This window comes from Anolis sagrei, chromosome 1 (genome assembly GCF_037176765.1).
Source record: "Anolis sagrei isolate rAnoSag1 chromosome 1, rAnoSag1.mat, whole genome shotgun sequence".
Classification (NCBI taxonomy): Eukaryota; Metazoa; Chordata; class Lepidosauria; order Squamata; family Dactyloidae; genus Anolis; species Anolis sagrei.
Window position 1 is genome coordinate 125,297,390 of NC_090021.1, and position 22,011 is coordinate 125,319,400.

The 22,011-nt window shown below is 40.1% G+C and overlaps 1 protein-coding gene across 1 annotated transcript in view; it reads left to right on the forward strand.

Moving 5' to 3' along the window:
- The window catches only part of AGPAT5 (1-acylglycerol-3-phosphate O-acyltransferase 5), a 35,870-nt gene that overhangs the window by 3,033 nt on the left and 10,826 nt on the right, over positions 1-22,011 (forward strand). Inside the window, exons 2-5 of the mRNA XM_060788503.2 lie at positions 8,541-8,610; positions 9,251-9,366; positions 18,182-18,271; positions 21,319-21,409. Coding sequence (XP_060644486.2) covers positions 8,541-8,610; positions 9,251-9,366; positions 18,182-18,271; positions 21,319-21,409 — 367 coding nt within the window. The remainder of the gene's footprint in view (positions 1-8,540; positions 8,611-9,250; positions 9,367-18,181; positions 18,272-21,318; positions 21,410-22,011) is intronic.

Below are 22,011 nucleotides of genomic sequence, written 5' to 3' on the forward strand. Positions count from 1 at the left end.
ATAAAGATTCCTAGAGGTGTTCTCTCAGCTGTTCTTGATTCTCTACTTTTGTAAGGAACCAGTGCCCTTAATCCTAGTGAAGTAGAGGGCTGTTTATAGAGGCAAACTCTGGCTGAGATTTATTCATATCCCTCTCTAAAATGCCCCAGGATTCCACAGGATGTTGCCATGACAGTCAAGATGGAATAACACTATACAGTCGTCTATCCTGATGTTTTGCCTGCATCTGTGGCAGACCTCACAACCTCTGAGGATGTCTGCCATAGATACAGGCGAAAAGTCAGGAGAGAGTGCCCAAAAAACCTACAACAACCCCACCCCCTTTAGCTTCCTGATGCCATAAATTTGCCAGTGGAAGGAGAGCAAGGAAGGGGCCATCATGGTCTTTCTAGGGAAGGAGTTCCAGAGTCTTGGAGCAACCACCAAAAGGGCCCTCTCCTTTGTTCCCTCTAAATAAGTCTGGGGGCTCTGATGGGACAGAGAAGGGGCGCAGAGGATCATTAAGGCAGATACAATCCCTCAGATAGCCTGGACTCAACTGTATGAGGTTTTATAGGTCACAATCAGCACTGAGTTGTGCCCAATCCAACTGTTGCAATAAGGCAAGTGTAGTGCTCTGTAGCCAGCCCTAGTTACTAATCTGCTACACCTCTTTGAAGTTTCTGAATACTTCTTTGAAAGCAGCCCCATATAAAGCATATTAAAATAATTGAAACAGGAAATAAGCATGGCATGTGTTAACATGTTCATATCCGACTTCTCCCGATTCTTCGCTGTAGTTGGAGCACAAGCTTTAACTGCGCAAAGGTCATTGCTGAAACCTGGGCCTCCAGTCTGAATGTAGGAGTGCCCCAAACTGAAAGCCTGCATTTTTGGTGGGGCAGAACCTTTCCTAACACTGGCTGCATACCTGTTCTCAGATCTATTTTTCAACTAACCAGGACCACCTCTATTTTTGCTGGCTTAAGCTTCAATTTATTCACGCATCCAGTGCATTACAGCTTCCAGGTCCTGGTTTAGCACAGGAAGAGATTCTTTGATTTTAGGTGGACTTGAGTAATAGAGCTGGTGTTACTGATCCTCAAACTCCAGTCAACATTGCTCAGCAGTTTCATGTATATGTTAAATAGCATAAGGAATACTACTCATTAAGCCCTGAAACACTCCATAAGCCAACGGCAAAGGAGTCAAACAGAGATCCCCTAGCATCATTCTTTAAGAATGCCTATCCAGGAAAGACTTGGCATCCAAGTCAGGCCACTTCCAGACAGCACTTTAACCCATACCGAAGAGGGTTTAAAACACCTGCTTCAGTGCGGGTTAAAGTCTGCACACCTCCTCCCAAAACTTGCGCTTTCCCAGAGGAGTGTCTAGATGCTCTCCCTGTACCTTTTGGGAGGAGACCCAAAATAGCTCTAAAATAAAAGAACTTACCCAGCCACCATTATGCTTTCGGCATGCTTTTGGAAGGTACCAGTGTAGCACTAAGAGACCAGAGGGAGCGATTCTCCCTCCCCTTAGCACTACAATTGTATGTTCCAAAAAGCATGCCAAAAAGCATAATGACAACCAGGTAAGTTTTTCTTTTATTTTAAAGGTTTTGGGGAGGGGGTGGATTTTCTCTTCACTTTTCCGAGTCCACTGGGCCGAAGAAGTGAATTGAGCTGTGTGGACCGACCCATTCCGTAGTCCTAGCACTACTTAGGGCTCAGTTCCCACAGGTCCCATATTCCATAAGATCCGGGTTTAATGCAGTATCAAATTAATTTGGGTTTCCTGCTTTGTCTCAAATTAATTTGGTTTTACCGGAGATGTCGCTTGGATGCTTCTGGTAAAATTGTGGGAGCTCCCGTATTATGGTCCCTGCCTGGATGGTCCCTCTGAGAGAATCTGGACTATTTTACTTGTGAAGTGGAAGGGAAATTATTCACCCTGATCTGTTGACTGACTTAAAATCTCCTATGGGTCAGATTGTGGCAATTCCCTGATCACTCAGAATTGCTACACTGGATGGTTCTGTGATGATGGCACCCAAAAGTAGTCTCTCTCATTACCCTCCTAGGACTGTTTTTGGTTGGATTTACTCTGAGGTTTTTACTAGGATTGCTCTAGTCTCCATCTCCTTAATTTTATTGCTGCCGTCTCCTTAGAAAACCACCCTGGTTTAGCTCTACTCAGAGATGGAACATGTAGAACCTGTTGTGTCTACTACTCTGCTCATTTCTCCATTCTAGAGATCAACCAAGTCTTCCTTCCTTCCAAGGCAAGAGGAAACTCCCCAAGAGCTACCCAGATCCTTAAACCTCTTGGGACAAACCATCTTAATGGGTCCCCCATTTGTACAGAGTCCCAGGAAGTTTAAACTTGACCAAGAAGTGATTTGTCCATGACAAAGGAGCAACAGAGAGCTCCTCCATTTCCAGACCATCACATCCCCATCCCCTGTACAGAAAAAAATGTATACAGTATGCCCAGCAGCATGAGTAGTTCCAGATATCATTTGGAACAGGCCCATGGTCTTGCTGGCAAATGTGAAGTCCCCGAGCATCACAAGCCAATACTACCCCCTTATGCAGGTAGACTGTTAAGCAGTAGGGTGAGCAAAACATAAAGAAAATTCCTTATTTACCCCTGCTGCCTATTTTCAAATAGACATAATCAAAAGCTTTTTCTAGAACATGGCCATACAACCCGAAAAACCTACAACAACCCAGTGATTCTGACCATGAAAGCCTTCCACAATACATAATCAAAGACTGTAGTATGAGAGATAGGGTGCCTGGTCCGACATCAGGGGGGTGTTAGACAGACCACTGCAGCTCCACCTTCTCAGGTCTCACCTGCTGCTGAACAGGGGAACCTGATAGTCAAAGCTGGAGGAGATTACCCTCATCCTCATCCCTGCTGCCTCTTCCAGCCAGGCCTGTGCAATACATAGCAGTCCAGCATGTTTATCCAGGATCATGTCTTGACTGGCAGGGCTTGAAACATTCACCAACTTAGTATTAGCAGCAGCATTTTCAACCCAGGGGATTGATGCCATGGTTATCCAGATTACACTGTGTAACACAATTTTTGTTCCTGGGTTATAAATGTCATTTCCTAAATGGTTCTGTCATAAAAACTTGGAAAAGTGTATTAAACTGAAAAACCTTTGTTTTTGTGGGACATCCTCCAGCACATTTTGCAATAGTTTTTCAAAGAATATCTCATAGAGTTTCAGTCAATGCAGCATAGTTTGTGGCAGCCACAAAAACTAAGTTTCTGGAGTATACTTTCAAAGTAAGTACCTCAAAATTAAACTGAAAATAACACTTTTCAAACAAAGAACAGAAAACTGTTCAATTTTTTAATGTAGTGTTATTGCAGTGTAAACCAATTCAACATAGTTTGAGGCATCCACAAAAACGAAGGTTTCTGGAATATAACAACTACTTTCAAAGTAACACAGTTAAACAGGAAATAACACTTTAAAGCCAGGAACAGAAAATTTTCAAATTTTGTTACATAGTGTTATTTGGAAACAATTTTGGGATGGTTTCCACAAAGCAGCAGGATGACAAGCCCTTGCCTCACTGCCACTCCCAAAGGGGCAATCCCTCTTGGATATCATCTCCCACAGTGACAGGATCTCTCCCGTAGAGACCTCATTGATATAATCCTTCCCAGTCCAGCTGGAGAACCTGCTGGGGCCTGCTACTGGCCTTTCATCCTAAAAAGTGGCAATTTATGCAGTTGTGGTGAAGGAGTCCCAGAGTCAAGGACGAGGTGGCAAAGTTCCCTTTCTCTTCAGTCCTTTTCCCCATTTTCAGGAATGACTGAAGTATTTAGCCTGGAGTTAAAAGGCGTTGCATTGCCAGCATGAATCACTACTTCGTCGTGCATTGCTCAAACATTCAAAGCTATCTGTCCAGATAGGCCTGCATGCCTCTACTATCTGTAAACGTTACCCTTCATTTTCAACTTTTTAACATGTTTCTTTGTGCTGTTGGCTTGTCTAAGAGATTAGGCTACGGTCAATGCCTCACATAATGACATAAATCAAGTTGCTAGAGTATATACACTGAATTAGTTTTACATTACAGGTGGGCTTATTTCAGTTGGAACTAACAATTGAATGTAAGCCTACATTATAAAGAGATATTAGAGTCTCCCATAAAAGGGGAAAACAATGAGTTTCTGTCTGCAATCAACCTTTGAACAAAGAACTTTGTGTGACTGTTGTTAGATGTATCTCAAATTGACTGTTAAAAGTAACTTCTAAAACTTGGCACCTCAAGGCCACCACATCATATCCTGACACAAACACCGTTGTGGTTAGTGTAAATGTTAAAAGACTGAAAATTCTGCATTTTTATATTACACTGCAAAGATTTTAAGTTTAAAAATCTGTAAGTGACATAATTCTAATTCTTATGCATCAAGGATCATATGACAACATTACACACACACACACACATTTCAATCTCTTTGCTATACTCATAATTTGTGGTTGTTTTTAAGTGCTATCAATACAGCATAATAAACTAATTAACATTTAAAGTATCACAAATAAATCAGTAATTACATGAGTTGACTTCTCCATGGGTCAATGTGAGCACTGTAGCTTAACTTTTATCGAAAAGGGAACCATTTCTGAGTAAAATGCTGAAAGGTGAGTGGTAGACCATTCTTTTTTTAAACTCAAGTCAGAAGTGACTTGAGAAACTGCAAGTCTCTTCTGGTATGAGAGAATTAGCCATCTGCAGGGATGTTGCCCAGGGGACACCCGGATGTGTTGCCATCTTGTGGGAGGTTTCTTTCATGTCCCCACATGGGAAGCTGGAGCTGATTTGAACCGCTAGCCATCGGGTCAGCAGTTCATCCATCACAAGGGTATAACCCATTGGGGCACTGCGGCTTCTCACTAGGTCATCCTGAGAGAACATAAAAGGGCTGATCCCCTCTACTCTCTTCACCATGGCATTGCATTTGGCCTTTTTAAATGCAAGCGTGAGGAAATGGCAGTGGCACCCAAAGGCAGTTTGCTTTCTGAGATATTTCCCCTCTTTACAGAATGACCCTAGACTTACCCACTGACCATATCAAAGTCCATAATTCTGGTCCCTAAACCTCCTTTGACTTCTGCATGTGGCCAACTCATTCGCGAGCATATACAATAATAGAATGGGTCTAAATATCATATATATACACCAGGTTTAAATCTTGGAAGTAACGTATATACTTGAGTATAAGCCAAGTTTTTCAGCCCTTTTTAAGGCTGAAAAAGCCCCTCACAGCTTATACACAAATCAAAGTTATTTAATATCTTACTCTGTAGTTATTATTATTTCATTTATTATTGTACTCTATTCATTATTATTGCATCTACATTATTTTACTCTATTACCGTGATTATTACATTTCCATTATTTACGCTATTATTATTTTTATTACATTATTTTACTCTCTATATTATTATTGGAAGGATATGTAAGCACATTTACATTGAAGAAGATTAGAATAATGATTTAATCAGAGTTGGACAGTCTTATCTTAAATTACAGTTTTATGTAAATATTCAAAAACATGTAACCTACTGATGCCTCAATTAATGTAATTTTATTGGTATCTATTTTTATTTTGAAATCTACCAGTAGCTGCTGCATTTCCCACCCTCACCTTATACTCGAGTCAACACGTTTTTCCAGTTTTTTTTCTGATAAAATTAGATGCCTTGGCTTATATTTGGGTTGGCTTATACCCAAGTATATACGTTATATATATTTATATTCAGCCCTACCACCCTTGATAAATCAGATAATAGCAGGTGCTAAACATTTGTAGTTTTTAAACATACCAATTTAGAGGGTCAGTCAACATAAATAAGATTTGCAGATGAGCAAATGTATTTAGGAAAACGTGGTTAGAATCAGCTGCTCATTTTAGTGTGGCTGCCAATGGACAGATGTTTCAGCCTCTGTTCAATGAGGCACCAAACGGATGTCAGATGGTCCCTCCATTGACTAGGCTTGAATGAAACTGGTGATCTAGAGGTCAAAGGCCTCTGCATCCTGTTGTCCTGATCAGTTATGTACTTCCAAGTGCTTTCATCCCTTTCCCTTCATTCATGAATTTAAGCCTAACGCCCTCCAGTTTTTCCCCCTTCTTTGGCATTCACAAACTTTTCCACTCAGAGTGACAACACAAAAGGCCTGCAACAGCTGTTTAGCAGTCAGTGCACCTATGTAAATCATGTTCAAAATGGAACAAATCTTTTACATATCTGGACAATATAGTTATCTTTAAACACCCAACTTCAGTCTCCTGTGTGAGCTACTCCCACAACATGATTAGCAACAAAAACTGAAAAGGGTTTTTCGTTTACACAAAGGGATTTCACAGTTGGAAGCACAGTCTTTACTTAAGGCCTGTTCGATTCTCCCAGATTTATCAGTGTAATTCCAGAGCTGTGTTCACACAAAACACTAAGCTGTTTCAGCTTAATGGACAGTAAATATGATGCCGGTACACTCTGCCCAGTCACATTTGCAGGATGCCTCCTAAAAGATTGAACTGCTAAAGTGGCAAGACACTTATCTGGGTGGAAAAGCAACACATTACATTGGCCTGGCTGAACCCTCCAAGCGAAATAATAACCTTGATGTTAGCTCTGTTGGAGCACTCAGTGTTCCTCTCCCTCCAAGGTGAAAACACTCCCATTTGCGGCTTGAGGGCTTTAAGGCTTTAAAAACCCTACAGTTTCCTCTGCCATTTGGGAGAAGAACCAGGTTTCTAAAATGTGCAGCTTGACTCCCTTATTGGGCTCATAATGGAATCAAGGGGGAATAATGGTAGAGTGGAAGGTTGGTGGTAGTTACCTGAACCAGGTGGTCATTTAGGTGTGATTGGGTATAAACCAATACGGCAAGCACACATGTACATAGTTTAAAAAAACTGCTTTGTTGATGTGTAATGCAGGTCCTGTGTGATTTTAAAAAGATGAGTGTAGCTGTAAAAGTCTGATCGGGTCAGACATACTACACAATAGAGCTAATGATTATAATATCTTTTAAATTAATTGGGCTTTTACTTTTTGTTTAAAGGAGCCCCCAGTGGCGCAATGGGTTAAAACCTTGTGCTAGCAGGACTGAAGACCAACAGGTCAGGAGTTCAAATTTGGGGAGAGCATGGTTGAGCTCCCTCTGTCAGCGCCAGCTCCCCATGAGAGAAGCCTCCCACAAGGATGGTAAAACATCAAAACATCCACGCATCCCCTGAGCATCGTCCTTGCAGACGACCAATTCTCTCACACCAGAAGTGACTTGCAGTTTCTCAAGTCGCTCCTGACATGGAAAAAAATTGTTGTTTAAGTAAAATTGTTGGGTGATTTTACTGTTATTTTTATCTTTTTGTATTTTGTTGTATTGTATATTGTTGCACTATTGAGCGCTTTCTGTGAGCCGCTGCGAGACCCTTCAGGGAGATGGTGGCTGAATACAAATAAATCATTTTTATTATTGTTGTTGTTGCTCCAGTGACAAGCCGGTGTCTACAAGCTAACTTTAAAGCTTATACATATCTGTTTACCTAAATTTTGCCCACTTTTTTGAGGTGAAAGTGTGGATATGCGCATACGTAACAGAAAGGACTATATCATGTTTTTGCATATAACATTACTACGGATATGCCATACTATTGCAATTAGGGTTGGGCTTTTTTCACCCTAATTTCCTATAATGGAAGGGTTTATTTTTATCGAATAAACAAATCATTTAAATGTGTTATTGAAAGCTTTCATGTCCAGAATCACTAGATATGGCCATATTCCAGAAGCATTCTCTTCTGATGTTTTGCCCACATCTATAGCAGACAACACAGGGACATCATTGAAATCCACAAGCATGTGGACAATTTCAACAGAAAGGAGGAAGCCATGAAAATAAACATAATCTAGCTACCAGTATTTAAAAAGACCCTCTAAAATCAGAATGGCAAATAAAGAACAACACTCAGAAAACAGGAAAATTCCAGACATGAAACAATCAGGGCCAGCTAACATCTCCCAATAAAGGATTCCCTCAGGCAGGAATCAACAAGACCTTGAAGCTGCAAGGCTTTGCAATCCTAATCAAGGTGATTAATTGCAACATTCACACTTGCCTCAAGCAGACAAAGAGTTCTTTCTCTCACCTTGGACATTCCACATATATATAAACCCTACTTGCCTAGTTTCCAAAAGAACCCTCAACCTCTGAGGATGCCTGCCATAGAAGTGGCTGAAACGTCAGGAGAGCCCGGAAAACTCAGAGCAACCAAAATCATTTAAACTGTGCATTCCTTTAGCTATTTAGGTTCAAATTGATCTTGTGTTAATAGATAATTATACTGACCAGTACAGTGTCACTGGAATGATTAGAGAGTAATTTATCTTCCTGCTTTCCATCTCTAATTAGTCTGTTAAAATAACACTTGTTATTTTTCCCCCTTGGATAAGTGTTAGAGTTTATATAAAACATTTATATCATTCAGCTAACTGCATATCTTTTTTTCTCTTCTAGATATTTATATATGGTGATTTGCCAAAAACTAAAGAGAATGTGATATATATATCAAACCACCAGTGTACAGGTTTGTATGCAGTTTGCTTACATATAAGGAGTGGTGCTTTTCTTTGCTTTGTTTCCCGACAAGATGTCTCTAATCTCCAGGAGCTTTTGGAAGCTAACTTTGAAGTTAGAAGCACTTCCTACTCAGCAAAACCGTCATAGATTACAGTCCAAACATTGTAATGTCTGAAATGTGTAATATATAGAGCATCTGCCTTGTAGACATAATAAACTTCCTTGCACAGAAAATATATCTCAATCAAGGCCTGAGTTCTGTAATTAAAGGGTTGGGTGTGGTTAACAATAAGACTTTAATATCTGTGACTTCACATTGATTGTGGACCAACATCAATTTTAGCTCAGTTCAGACTTCCTCGGTGGTTTCCATATGTATTGGATGTCCAAGTCTTATCCTCAAAAGTATGGATATATTATGTGTGGCAGTAAGATAAAGGGTGTTCAATATTGTAAAACATATAAAACTTGAAAGCTGAAAAATTAAGGAGAAGATGACATTAAAATACTGAAAAAGGAAGCAGCTTCTCCTGCATTTCAAAGAGCTTCATTGTCAGTGTGTGATTTTATCATTAGAAAAAAATCTTGAAAAAAGATATGAAACATAACAATATTGACTTTTCATATTTCTTCTGTTGACTTTGCAGTTGACTGGATTGTAGCAGACATGTTGGCCATCAGACAAAATGCTCTTGGACATGTTCGATACGTTTTGAAAGATGGGCTAAAATGGCTTCCTTTGTACGGGTGGTATTTTTCTCAGGTAGTTTTAAAATCTGTTCCCATATGACTTCAAACAATGGCTGAATTTCTTATTTTTGTCACAACACCATTACCTTTAGTAAAACCATGCAAGTAAAGAACTGTAGCAAGATAGTAATATGTGGAAATGTTTCTTTTATTTCCTAGAGGGTGATTTTATTTGAATGCCTTTGGCTTTTTGCCTAGTTTACCATTGTTACCAACTGAAAATCTGTGAACGTAGGACAGCTGCTTGAACAGAATAGATGTGCCTGTGTCCCACATGCTGAAGAGTAACTTCAAAGAAGAATCCATTTGTTATAACTTAAACATTCATGGGTTTAAGTCCACTTTAACAAGTAAATAAAGAGATATATTAATGTATATTAGACTTCTTATGCTGCAAGAAATTAACATGGCTACTGTTAATATGTGCGACAGCACAGCTACTTTGAGAACTAATTCACAAGTATTTGCTCATGGGATGACATGAGATCAATAATAATGAAATACATTGTTGCAAAAAAAAAGAAATACAGAAACTTTTTTTACAGTTACTTCCCACTCAACCTACCAACCAAATGTGCTTTTGTGTGTGTGTGTGTGTGTCAGAAGTGACTTGAGATAACTGCAAGTCACTTCTGGTGTGAGAGAATTGGCAGTCTGCAGAGATGTTGCCCAAGGGGCGCCTGGATATGTTACCATCCTGTGGGAGGTTTCTCTCATTTCCCCGCATGGGAAGCTGGGACTGACAGATGGGAGCTCACCCCATCTCGCAGATTCGAACCACCAACCTTTAGTTTGACTGTTCAGCCGGCACAAGGATTTAACCCATTGCACCACCGTGGCTCCCAACAAATGTGCTTGTAATATGGCATGACACATCATGTCATATTCCTGATTAACTTGACTATAGTCCTCCAAATCTTGTGCCTTAATGTATTTATTGATTCTTAAGATGCCCCATAAATTTCTTGTTACTTTGCTTCAAAAGTCTAATGTAGGCACTCCTCTGAAAAATGCTTTAAAGTGCAATGTTGATTATATTTGCTTAGAAGTAAATCATATTAAATCCAATGGTTTACATCTAGGAAAGAGGTTAGAAGAGAGAAATCCAGGGAATAACTCCCATTTGACTCAACCTTGTTGAATTTGATGGGACTAACTTTCCAATAAGTGTCTTTAGGGGCCTTCTAGACAGGCTCTATATCCCAGGATCTGATCCCAGGTTTTCTGCACTGCCAAATAATCTGGGATAAACAGAAAACCTGGGATCAGATCCTGGGATAAAGGGCCTGTCTGGAAGGGCTCCAGGATTGCACTGTAGTCATATATCTGAAAGTTTGCATTTAGTTAATTAAAACTTACAGCCAATATTGTTTCCTACATGTTTATATCCGCGATTCTGTTAATATGAGTAAAATAGATTCTTATACTATCACTGTAATACCATGAATACACACTGTCTTTAGCCATTCTAAAAGGTAAAGCTCCCAAACATAATTCAAAAATGCCTGCCTATAGTAAAAGTAAATAGATTCTGGTTCCTTGTCTCTGTCATAGAGAAAATTCATATTAAAATAAGTCTCCTTCCTAAATTCAGCAGGGCCTAGTACAGTGGTTCTCATCCTGTAGGTCCCCAGGTGTTTGGCCTACAGCTCCCAGAAATCCCAGCCAGTTTAACAGCTGTTAGGATTTCTGGGGGCCCATTTACACAGCCCTGTATCCCAGAATATCATGACAGAAAATCCCACAATATCTGTTTTGAACTAGGGTATCTGAGTCTATACTCAGATAATGTGGGATTTTCTGCCTTGATATTCTGGGATATATATAAAGCTGTATGGAAGGGCCCTGGGAGTTGAAGGCCAAAACATCTGGAGACCCACAGGTTGAGAACCACTAGCCTAGCAGATCAATCTTTCCCATCCTTGTCATACACTGCTGAACTTTAACCCATTCATTTCATATAGGTCTCCATTGTAGGTCAAGTTAGATATGGGAGTATCTGGTCTCTCATGGATGTAATACCATTGAAGCTATTTCTAGTACTCAAAATAACACTTTTCCTACTTTAATGTGTGAAACCTCTATACTAAGAGCCATTTAACAGTACAGTATCATGCAGTGGATACTCAGTACTGATTATGTGGAAGTGTTTGTTGTTGGAACAAATTTCTGGCAGCTCCTGTTAATGGTCTGTCTGCATCATCCATCTGATCCATGTGTAAGCAATTTGCTCATATTATCCTTCCTACATGGAAGATTTTCCACTCCGGCAACCTCCACTTGAGCATCATAATGTTGAAATCAGAGCTACTACATGCAAAACAGTGGCCACATGAAAGATAGTTTACATTACTCCTCTTGGCAGCTGTCTCTGCAGTGGAAGAGCTCTTTTTATTTAGTAATGCTTTTGCAAACCTTAAAAAAAAACTGGGGTGAACCACTGTTATCCACAATATGCTGAAGAAAACTGGTGTGCAGCCAACATAGGCAGTTGCTGCATGTGTACTATGTGTCAGCCATTGTGGTTGTTTACCTAGCAGATGGAAGGTTGTGTAACTTTCTGTAAGTTGCATTTTGATGTGGTACAAGCTGCATTGATTTCCCTGATACTTAACAGGTTTCATGGGAATCCAATGGACTTACTTTATTTGGAGACGGGAACAAGATATGAGTCAATGTATATATTGGTGTATGTTAGATTCCGGCAAAATTTCTAGGAATATGTTCAGTGTATTGCCGAAGGCTTTCACGGCTGGAATCACTAGGGTATTGTGTGGTTTCTGGGCTGTATGGCTGTTAATTAGTATTTACAGTTATTATGGTTGATGACCAACACCAAAAATGAACAAATGTCAGAATAGAGACATGACATACATTTAGGTCTTAAGAAATGCTGTCAAAAGTAAAGTTAAAACCCAGTATTGAATATGATAGTTGTGAGGTTTCTGGGCTGTATGGCTGTGTTCGAGCAGCATTTTGTCCTGATGTTTTGCTTGCATCTGTGGCTGGCATCTTCAGATGGATCCTCTGAAGATGCTAGCCACAAATACAGCTGAAACAACCCAGGAGAAAATGCTGCTCAAACATGGCCATACAGCCCGGAAACCACACAGCTCCCCAGTTCTAAGAATATCTTGTAGTTTTTGAAGCACCTGGTTGTGTCTGAGGCCATGCTGTCCTCCTTGTTGCAGCCATAGAGAAGCTATTGCATGAATAGAATCAAATGAAGGTCCTAATAAAACCACTGCTAGATCAGACCAAGGACCTATCCAATTCAGCACCATATTTTTCAGATTTTCCAGAAGTTCCAGATTTGGCCTACTCATCAATAAGTGGTTGATAACCCTCTGCCAAGAGGAATAGTGATTGATGGCCAACTTACGTTATTATGTGACATTGACGAGAAGTTTTTTCCCTATATCTTAGCAGCTTCAGAAAATAGTTTTACTAATTGACCTTTGAGAGTTTCTTCTGTTTATTCCTCCCAGGTGCTCAAGGTAATCTGCCCCCACCCCCACCCCGAAGTTGGCTTCCTGAATAGTGGTCAGTTGAGCCCTGCCTTTGGCATGGGCTTATATGAATCAAGGCTAGGTTTTCCTTTAGGGCACGTGATTGTGAAAAACATTTGGATGCTTTCCATGCAGCCAAGAGAGTAGCAAATAGGGGAAATTTATGACTGCCTGAATAATTCAGTGCCACAGTTAGTAATCTGAATAATGACACCTAAAGGTTATTGAAGAAAAAGTTATTACAGTATTGAAAAAGGATGTACAACATCCACAATTCCCACTAATGGGTTTTTTAAAATTATTATTTTCCATGTCACGTTCAATCCTGCCAAACACGAAGCACTTCCTCTTCTTCCTGTTGATGCTGTGTTAGTGATGTCATTCACACTCTGGACTTTCCAATGACAATTACTTGCAGAATTCTGATGGAATGCATGTTTCCTACCTCCGATAAACATCCTGTTGTGGAATATGCATATATTCTGAATATGCAGAAAGGCCAGTACAAGCCAGGGAAATGTCGTAGTAAACATATCTGAGCTATTTTGTGCATGTTTGTTTTTGTTTGGTCTACAAAACAGGTCCTTAAATCATAGGCAAGAGAATATTTTAGAACTAAAAAATACTGATTGTTTTTTGAAAACATATTATGGCATAAAATTTTAATGTTCACAGGAAAATGGACAACAAGTTAAACATGAGCCAACAATGTCATGTGACGGCTAAACAAGCCAATGGGATTTTGGCCTGCATCAGTAGGAGTCTGGTGTTTACATCCAGGGAAGTCATGCTACCCCTCTATTCTGCCTTGGTCAGACCACACCTGGAATCACATTGTGTCCAATTCTGGGCACCACAATTGAAGGGATATGTTGACAAGCTGGGATATGTCCAGAGGAGGATCAAGGATCCCTTGATCTGGAGAACAAGCCCTATGAGGAGCGACTGGGCATATTTAGCCTGAAGAAGAGAAGGCTGAGAGGAGACATGATGAGGGCCATGTATAAATATGTGAAGGAAAGTCATAGGGAGGAGGGAGCAAGCTTTTTTTTCCTGTTGCCCTGGATACTAGGATGTGAAACAAGGGCTTCAAACTATAGGAAAGAACATTTCACCTGAACATTAGGAAGAACTTCCTAACTGTGAGGGCTGTTCAGCAGTGGAACTCTCTGCCCTGGAATGTGGTGGAGGCTCCTTCTTTGGAGACTTTTAAACAGAGGCTAATGTTTGGGGTGGGGGGGAGAGATCCACAGAGTTACTGATCAGTGCTGGGAAGAAGCAGCTTTACTGGTATTTGTGGGGGGTGAGAGAGACCCACAGACTGTTGCTGGTTAGTGTTGGAGGAGAGAGACCCACAGTGCTGAGTCAAATGGGAGCCACAGCTTTACTTCTTCCCCCGAGGACACACACTGCCTCAAGCAGAGCGTCCTGCTCCTCACTTCACTGAGGAGTCAGTTTCAGTTTCTACGTCTCCCTCTATGCCTCAGTTTGCAGCATGCACAGAATGACCAGGACCTGACTGGGGAGCCGACCTTGTACGCTGCATAGCCATGCCTATTGGTTTGTTTTATTTTTGGGGTGTGGCTTATATTGTGCAAATACTTAGAAATCCTGCTATGGCTTATTTTACAAGTATGTCTTATTTTTGGGGAAACAGAGTAGGATTGTGAAACTGATTAAAGATTGGCAGTCTGAATTTAAATTAATTATATGCTGCAAACCCAATTAGCATTCTGAAGGAAATATTCCTTTTTCTCTTTGATCATGTGGTTATGTAGGATTAGCAAAACAATCTCTGAAAGGTAAAGATTTTGTTCATATTTGTATCCCATTTGATTGCAAGTGGAGATGTGCAACAAAATTGTTGCAATGTAAACTGATACTTTTCAGAGTTTTAGCTACTGTGTTCCACTCCTGTCCAGCCATGTTTTCTCCCCCATCCCTTGTATAGTCAATGCTTTGTTTTCACTGAAAATTCTCAATCCACCTTGTCCTTTTTTGGGAGTACTCCCTCTCTTTTGAGCAAATGTATTATATACATAATTGTCCAGTCCCATACACATTGAAATCTTGGGTGTCTTTGTTGACTTCTGTGAGTAGTTCTCAATTGGTTTTCTGATAAATTTAAAAATAGCTTCTCAGCATGAAGCAGGTAGTGAGCTTAGATGGCTTCAAAAGGAATTAGATATATTCACGGAGGTTAAAGCCATTATTGGCTAGTAGTTACTATGGCTGTACGTGAGAGGCAGCATGTTTCCAAATAACATTTGCTAAGGAACAGATACCTTACTTACGTGCTTCCCTTGGACCTGGCTGACCAAGGTACAAACAATATCCCGAAGCTATGGTAGACCCTTCTGTACTGTATCTCCTTTCATTGCCCCTTGGTCATTACTCTGTTTCATTATGCCCCACATCTGTTGCTTGTCCTGTGCCCCCTCTTGGTCTTGTAACAATTTTTGTAATTGAGTTTTTTTCAGGACTGTTTTGGATTTCCCTTCCTGTAGCCCATTAGTAGTAGCAGGTGCTTGAATAAGGGCAGAGGAGGTGCTTTCTTCTGCAGGGTGTGCAAATGCTCTTGCAGACATAACCCCCAGTTACACCCACATATATCAACAGAATGCCAGCTCTGATCTGCTTCCCTTATTGACTATTTACTATCATTTATAGGCTGTTTATCATAAAATAATGTCTAAAAGGTGTATTCAAAATATATGCTTTGAATATACATTTTGAATATACAATATTCAAAATGATAGAACAAAGTATATCTCAAACAAAGTATGATATTCACAAAGACAATGTCCTGGAACCAAAACCACACCAGATACCAAGGTCTCACTGTGTGTTTGATAAAATACTTCATTATCTTTCAATATTTGTGCATCCTAAAACAGCTGCTGCTTCTGTACCATGCAGAATGTGCTATATTGATCCAGATATGCCAATATATAAGTCACTATCCCATTCTTGGAGAGGACACTGTTGGTAAACTAGCTGAAGCTGATGCTTTGGCTTCCTTGCCTTAAAGATTCCTTGAGACTCCATGGAGAATGATGAGTCTTGAATTCCTCCAATAGCATACCTGTTCCTTCAGAGGAAATGCAACACCATACAGGACGGCCAAAGTTTCCAAAGTCCATACCTTATGCACATCTCCACAGGATTCAGTTTCATGTAATAAGCCTTCATCCAACTCATCCCCACATCCAGACCATTGCTGCCTATCTCTGTAGGGACTTTACAGCTTTCACTCTGAAACCATAGGATTTATTCAGTTGGGATTAGAAAGAACAAATGACCAGCGCTTACGAAACAGTTCAAGGCAGACTGCCTCTGTCCAAGTTGCTTTTTACCATTTCTTCTCTCCTCTCTCTGTTTTCTCTCCCCCCCCCCCCCTGAAATTCTCCCACAGCTAAGATCACCTTCTGAGTGCCCAGTGGGGCTCTTATGGGGTGTTTCTGAAAGTTTTGTCATGGGGGGGGGGGGGAGAGGGTGATGTTTCCGTTCAAAATAAAATTCAGCATTTCATCATTGATTTCTATGGGTAAGTCCCCCTGAGGAAATTTAAAAATAATTTCTTACTGGGAAATGAGCTATGCTGATAATTAGATAGTCCTTGCTGCCCTTTTAATCTTCTCCAGACGCTCCATTCGATTCCAACTTTGCATCAAACTTTGCCCGGTTTCCTAGCTATTCTTCTACCCACCGATCCTGTGCAGATGATGGGGAAGCATCCTGCACATATGTTCAGGGGCTGGCCAGGCAGCAAAATACAGCAAAACCCCAAAACCATTATTATTATTATTATTATTATTATTATTATTATTATTATTATGTCCATTTATATCCTGCTTTTTCTCTCCACAAAGGAGATTCAAATGTGGACCAATTCCAAAGGATAGCATATATTATGTAAGCTTTCAAAACTTCATGGCTTCTTCATTGGAGAAATATTTAAAAAAAACCAAAGAGAAAAAAAAGGCGAAGATGTTGTATTTCATCACACTAGAGAATGGATCCACTTTGAATCCATTTTCTGCCTCTTGCAGAATTCTGGGGTTTGTAGTTTAGTGAGGCTGTTAAAGGCTCCTCCCTAAACTACAAAGCCCAGAATTCTGCAGGAGATAAAAACCGGATTTTAAGTGGATTCATTCTCTAGTGCAGTATTTCTCAACCTGTGGGTCCACAAGTGTTTTGGCCTACAACTCCCAGAAATCCCAGCCACTTTACCTGCTGTTAGGATTTCAGGGAGTTGAAGGACAAAACATTTGGGGACCTACCAGTTGAGAACCACTGCTCTAGTGTAATGAGGTCCGTTAAGAGTCATAAAGCTACATTCTGCCTGAGATGTTGTCAGTTAAGATGGCATTGAAGGATATGCAGGCAAAGGTCACTTGCCTTATTGGTCTCATGAGGACAATAAGCACAGAGCAATAAATGACATGTCATAAAATTTTAACTCCATTAACAACAGAAAAGTAACTTCTCTTGATATCCTTATCTTATGCTCCTTTCTTAGGCATAAAATATTGAATTTCTCATACAGTTTATGTTCTATCATATTGGGGGGGGGGGGAGCTGTGTGCCCCAAACCTGTTGAATTGTAGGCTCAAACAATAGTCCATTTATAAGAGTTTTACCTTTGTATTGTTGAAGGCTTTTATGGCCCAAAACTCTGGGTTGTTGTGAGTTTTCTGAGCTGTATGGCCATGTTCCAAAATCATTCTCTCCTAATGTTTCGCCCACATCTATGGCAAGCATTCTCAGAGGTTGTGAGGTCTGACCTTTGAACCACTTGAAGTTTCCAAACGCTCTTCTGGGCAGCCCCATGTAGATCGTATTACAGTACTCTTAACCTGGATGTGCCTATGGTGTGTACTACCATGGCCAGATCAGGCTTTTCAAGGTATGGGTGCAGCTAGCGCCGACACCTAGGTTTCCTATGCTTAGATTTGAGGACACTTTTAATTTTTGTTGTAAATGTTACATTCTTTAACCTAAAGACAGATGATTTGGTATGAAATCTAGCCAAACACACTTAATGAAGTTTCCTAAATACAGGATTTTCTCTTTGAGATGAAAGGCAAGCAACAAAGTAACCCATTTAGTTGTTTGCATATTTCAAAAGGATATTAAAAGCCAACCAACTCCTCTTTAACACATTACAGCTACAGACCTGCAAGTGTAAATGTTTCAACTGGTTGAAAGGTCAGTGAAAAAAGCCGTAGTTATTTTTAAATTCTTTGAATCTAAAATATTAAAGTACACTGTACATTCTGAATTATTTTTATATATATTGTCTTTTTTACATGCTAGCATGGCGGAGTCTATGTGAAACGAAGTGCCAAATTCAATGAGAAGACAATGAGAAACAAGTTAGAAGCCCAGATGAAAGTTAATACTCCGGTAAGAATGTATGTTTTTCATATGTGTATCTCTGTGTTAATATAAACATGGCAGAAACACAGATGGACTTTTTTTCACAACTCTTGGACCATTTGTATGATTCATCTTCCTACATACATTCTACAAAAAGTGGCTGGAAGAGGATGCTTGGTTTACTTTCTCCTTCCAGGGACCCTACTCTGAACAGTTGTTACTCTGTGTTCAATGGAGAAACATTCTACACACACAGAACAGTCTTTATCAGGAGGCAGAAGCAACGCTAGTTGAACTGGAGTCATTTTGTCTTATTGCTAATCGAACAATCAACATGTTTGCATGTTTGATTTTTGCAGATTCTCTCTGGGAATCTCTAGGTCCTTGCAGTGCAATTCTTGTTTATCAGTTGAAACTGGGTAGCATTTTGTGGAACCTTAATGTTAGCGTCCGCATTCTCCAGGTTGTTTTCTGGTCAAAACATCAAACCAGAACATTTGTTATGGTAAACATGATAAAAAGAATGCACAAGGACTTTTCAGTTTCCTCTTCCAGCGGTTTTAAAAAAAAACCCTGAGTTCTTCAGGGGAAAACCCCACAAAAATACAAAGGACACTGTCTACATTAGGTCTGCACAGCTTGACAGTAGTAAGAGGCTGAAATCAAATAGGCTAAATCTGCCTCAGGATTTGCAAGGGGATGCCTTTTCCTTAGAGCAAGCAGCAAAACAGATTAGTCTCTATTTGCCCACCTTTTCCCAACATGGTGGTGAGTTGCAGTCCTTTTCTGAAGGAGTCTGTTGTCTGTAAACATATCTAGTTGTGTTTTGCCAGCATGTCTGCACCCTTTTACCTTCCCAATGAGGCGGTGCCTACTAATTTCAGATGGCATGCTTTCAAACTACTAAGTTGGCAAAAGCTAGGGCTAACAGCTGGATCTCACCCCGACTTGCGGCTTCGAACTGCTAACCCTCCGGTCAGCAGATTTCCTGCAACTAGTATTTTAACCTGCTGTGCTACCGCTGCCCTGAACTATCCAAGGGGATTTTTGTAGTTTTGTGAGGCAGTAACACTTTCTGTCATAAAGTTCTAATACTTAATTTGCCAGGACTTATATCTGATAAAAGTTCCTCCAATGAAAGGCCATTAGGTCCATCTGGTATATCTGGGGAAGAGACTTTGCCTCCCTAAAACAGAGGTACGTTTCTTTCTTGAAGACCTATTCTTTTATGAAACAATTAACATTTTAATGGAATCAGTTGAGATGAAATATTATGGTGATTCCCACATTGAGGTGCTGGGTTGTAGTTTGTATTCTGGACTGAACCCATTAAAGGCCTAAAGTAAGGTAAAGGTAAAGGTTTTCCTCTGACATTAAGTCCAGTTGTGCCTGACTCTGGGGGTTGGTGCTCATCTCCATTTCTAAGCTGAAGAGCTGGCGTTGTCCATAGACACCTCCACAGTCATGTGGCTGGCATGACTACAAGGAGCACCATTACCTTCCCGCCAGAGTGGTACCTATTGATCTACTCACATTTGCATGTTTTATGTGCACAATATTAGTCTCTCCCTCACAGTGCAAATGCAATCTGCTTTGATTTCTGGCTATGACTTTACTTCTGGCCATTTCATATTGGACGAGTTCACTATGTTTATAAACTGCACTGGGGATTTTGCTGGAGGGCAATGTAAAAATACTCCTACGTAACAAAACCAAGTCATTTTGGTGGCATTCAAGATAATCCAAGGTTACAGTTGCCTGTTCCATTAATGACTGCCTCACAATTGAAGTAGTGTCTGTGGGAATTTTTGCTGTCAAGGACAATAGGGAAGGAAAATGATCCTTTATTTCTCTCTATGTTGTTTTTGTTCCTAGCTAGGAACTGTCCTTATTGCTGAAATAATTCACTGCTTATGACTAGGTAAAAGAACTGAATTTCCTTTGTTACAACAACTGCTGTTGAGCTCTGTAGCCTTTAAAAATTCCCTTTTGTGCAAGAACAGATACATTCACGCAGCAATCTTGTGTGTTATCAGGCTGGGCTGGAGAAGAATGGGGCTATTGATCGCAGTAATCTCATCCAGGTACTGGGGAGCCTCATTCTCACAACTTATTTATTTCAAACCTTCCTGGCCTGTTCATTTTTTAAAAAACATATGTTTCCCATTCATTGAGACAGCTGCACATTTTCTTTCCTTGCAAATATTTTTGTAACCCCAGCTATAATAATGCAATAATACATTGTGCAGTTTTTATTTAAACTTACATTAAAGAAGTCATGTTAACGCCTCCCAAAAAGGATTGCCCCAGGCAGGAATTGGCCAGCCCTTGAAGCTGCAAGGCCATTAAATGCTAATCAAGGTGGCCAATTGCAACATTCACACTTGCCTCTTAACAGACCAGAGTTCTTTCTCTCACCCTGGACAGTCCACAAATATCTAAATCTCACTTGCCTAGTTTCCAACAAACCTAGTTTCCAACAAACCTGTGAGGATGCCTGCCATAGATGTGGGTGAAATGTCAGGAGAGAATGCTTCTGGAACATAGCCATACAGTCCGGAAAACTCACAGCAACCCTTGTTAGCTTTCTTAGCATTTTTATGGCTACAATCCAGTGGTTGCTTACTTAGTTGTTAGCCTTATTCATTCTGGGTAGACTTTTATAACATTACCCTGTAATTTACAAAAATTAGTTGAAACTAGTAGGAATCCGGATAGGATGTTTAAAAAAAGAACAAATATTAGTCCACAATACTGAATTAGCCATGCTTTCTTCTACTTTAGCTGCCCAAATAGTTGAGTAGTTAAAATTTTGAGCAAGACTTTTATTCTCATTTTAACTACATTTCTGGTGTTTTCTTTCCCTAGTTAGTTTGCTCCAAAAAAAAATAGCAATTCCATGAATGTTAGTGTTGTTCCTCCTAACTGTAAAATACAGTAATAGTAACAACTTACGTTCTGCTCTCTTCTCCGTGTTCAGAATGCACATGATAGTGTGTACTGCAATCTTCAGATTTTAAAAGCATGTTGCAATGTTTTTAAAAACTATGCACACATTTTGTTTAATGTTGCAGATGTACCTTGTGATTTTTCCAGAGGGAACACGTTACAATCCAGAATTCCCAAAAGTCATAGCAGATAGTCAAGCCTATGCTGATAAGGAAGGTAAGATTAATGTCAAAAGGCTTTTGGGAAACAATGAAAGAAACATGAGAGGCAGGCTTAGGTTTTTTAATAGTCTTTTTGTGACTTTAAAAACAGGGTACTCATGGCAGATTGTGGTTGGAAAGGTAAGGAATGATTCTCTCCTTTCATGCTGTGAGCCTAGTAACTAAAGTAAATTTAAAGGTTTTCACTTGACATTAAGTCTAGTAATGTCCAACTCAGGCGGATGGTTCCCATTTCCATTTCTAAGCTGAAGAGCTGGTGTTGTCCATAGATGTCTCCCAGGTCATGTGACCAGCATGACTGCATGGAGCGCTGTTACCTTCCCACAGAAGCGATACCTACTGACCTACTCACATTTGCATGTTTTTGAACTGTTAGGTTATCATCAGGGCTAACATCAGGAGCTCACCCCGCTCTCCAGATTCGAACCACTAACCTTTTGGTCAGCAAGTTCAGTAGCTCAGCAGTTTAACCTGCTGTGCCACCAGGGGCTCCTCCTAGTAACTATGTTCTATAATTGACCAAGAACAATCCAGATCCTTGGCATAACATGTAATCTGGCCCTCAATCTCTAAAATAATTACAATGATTTATTCACA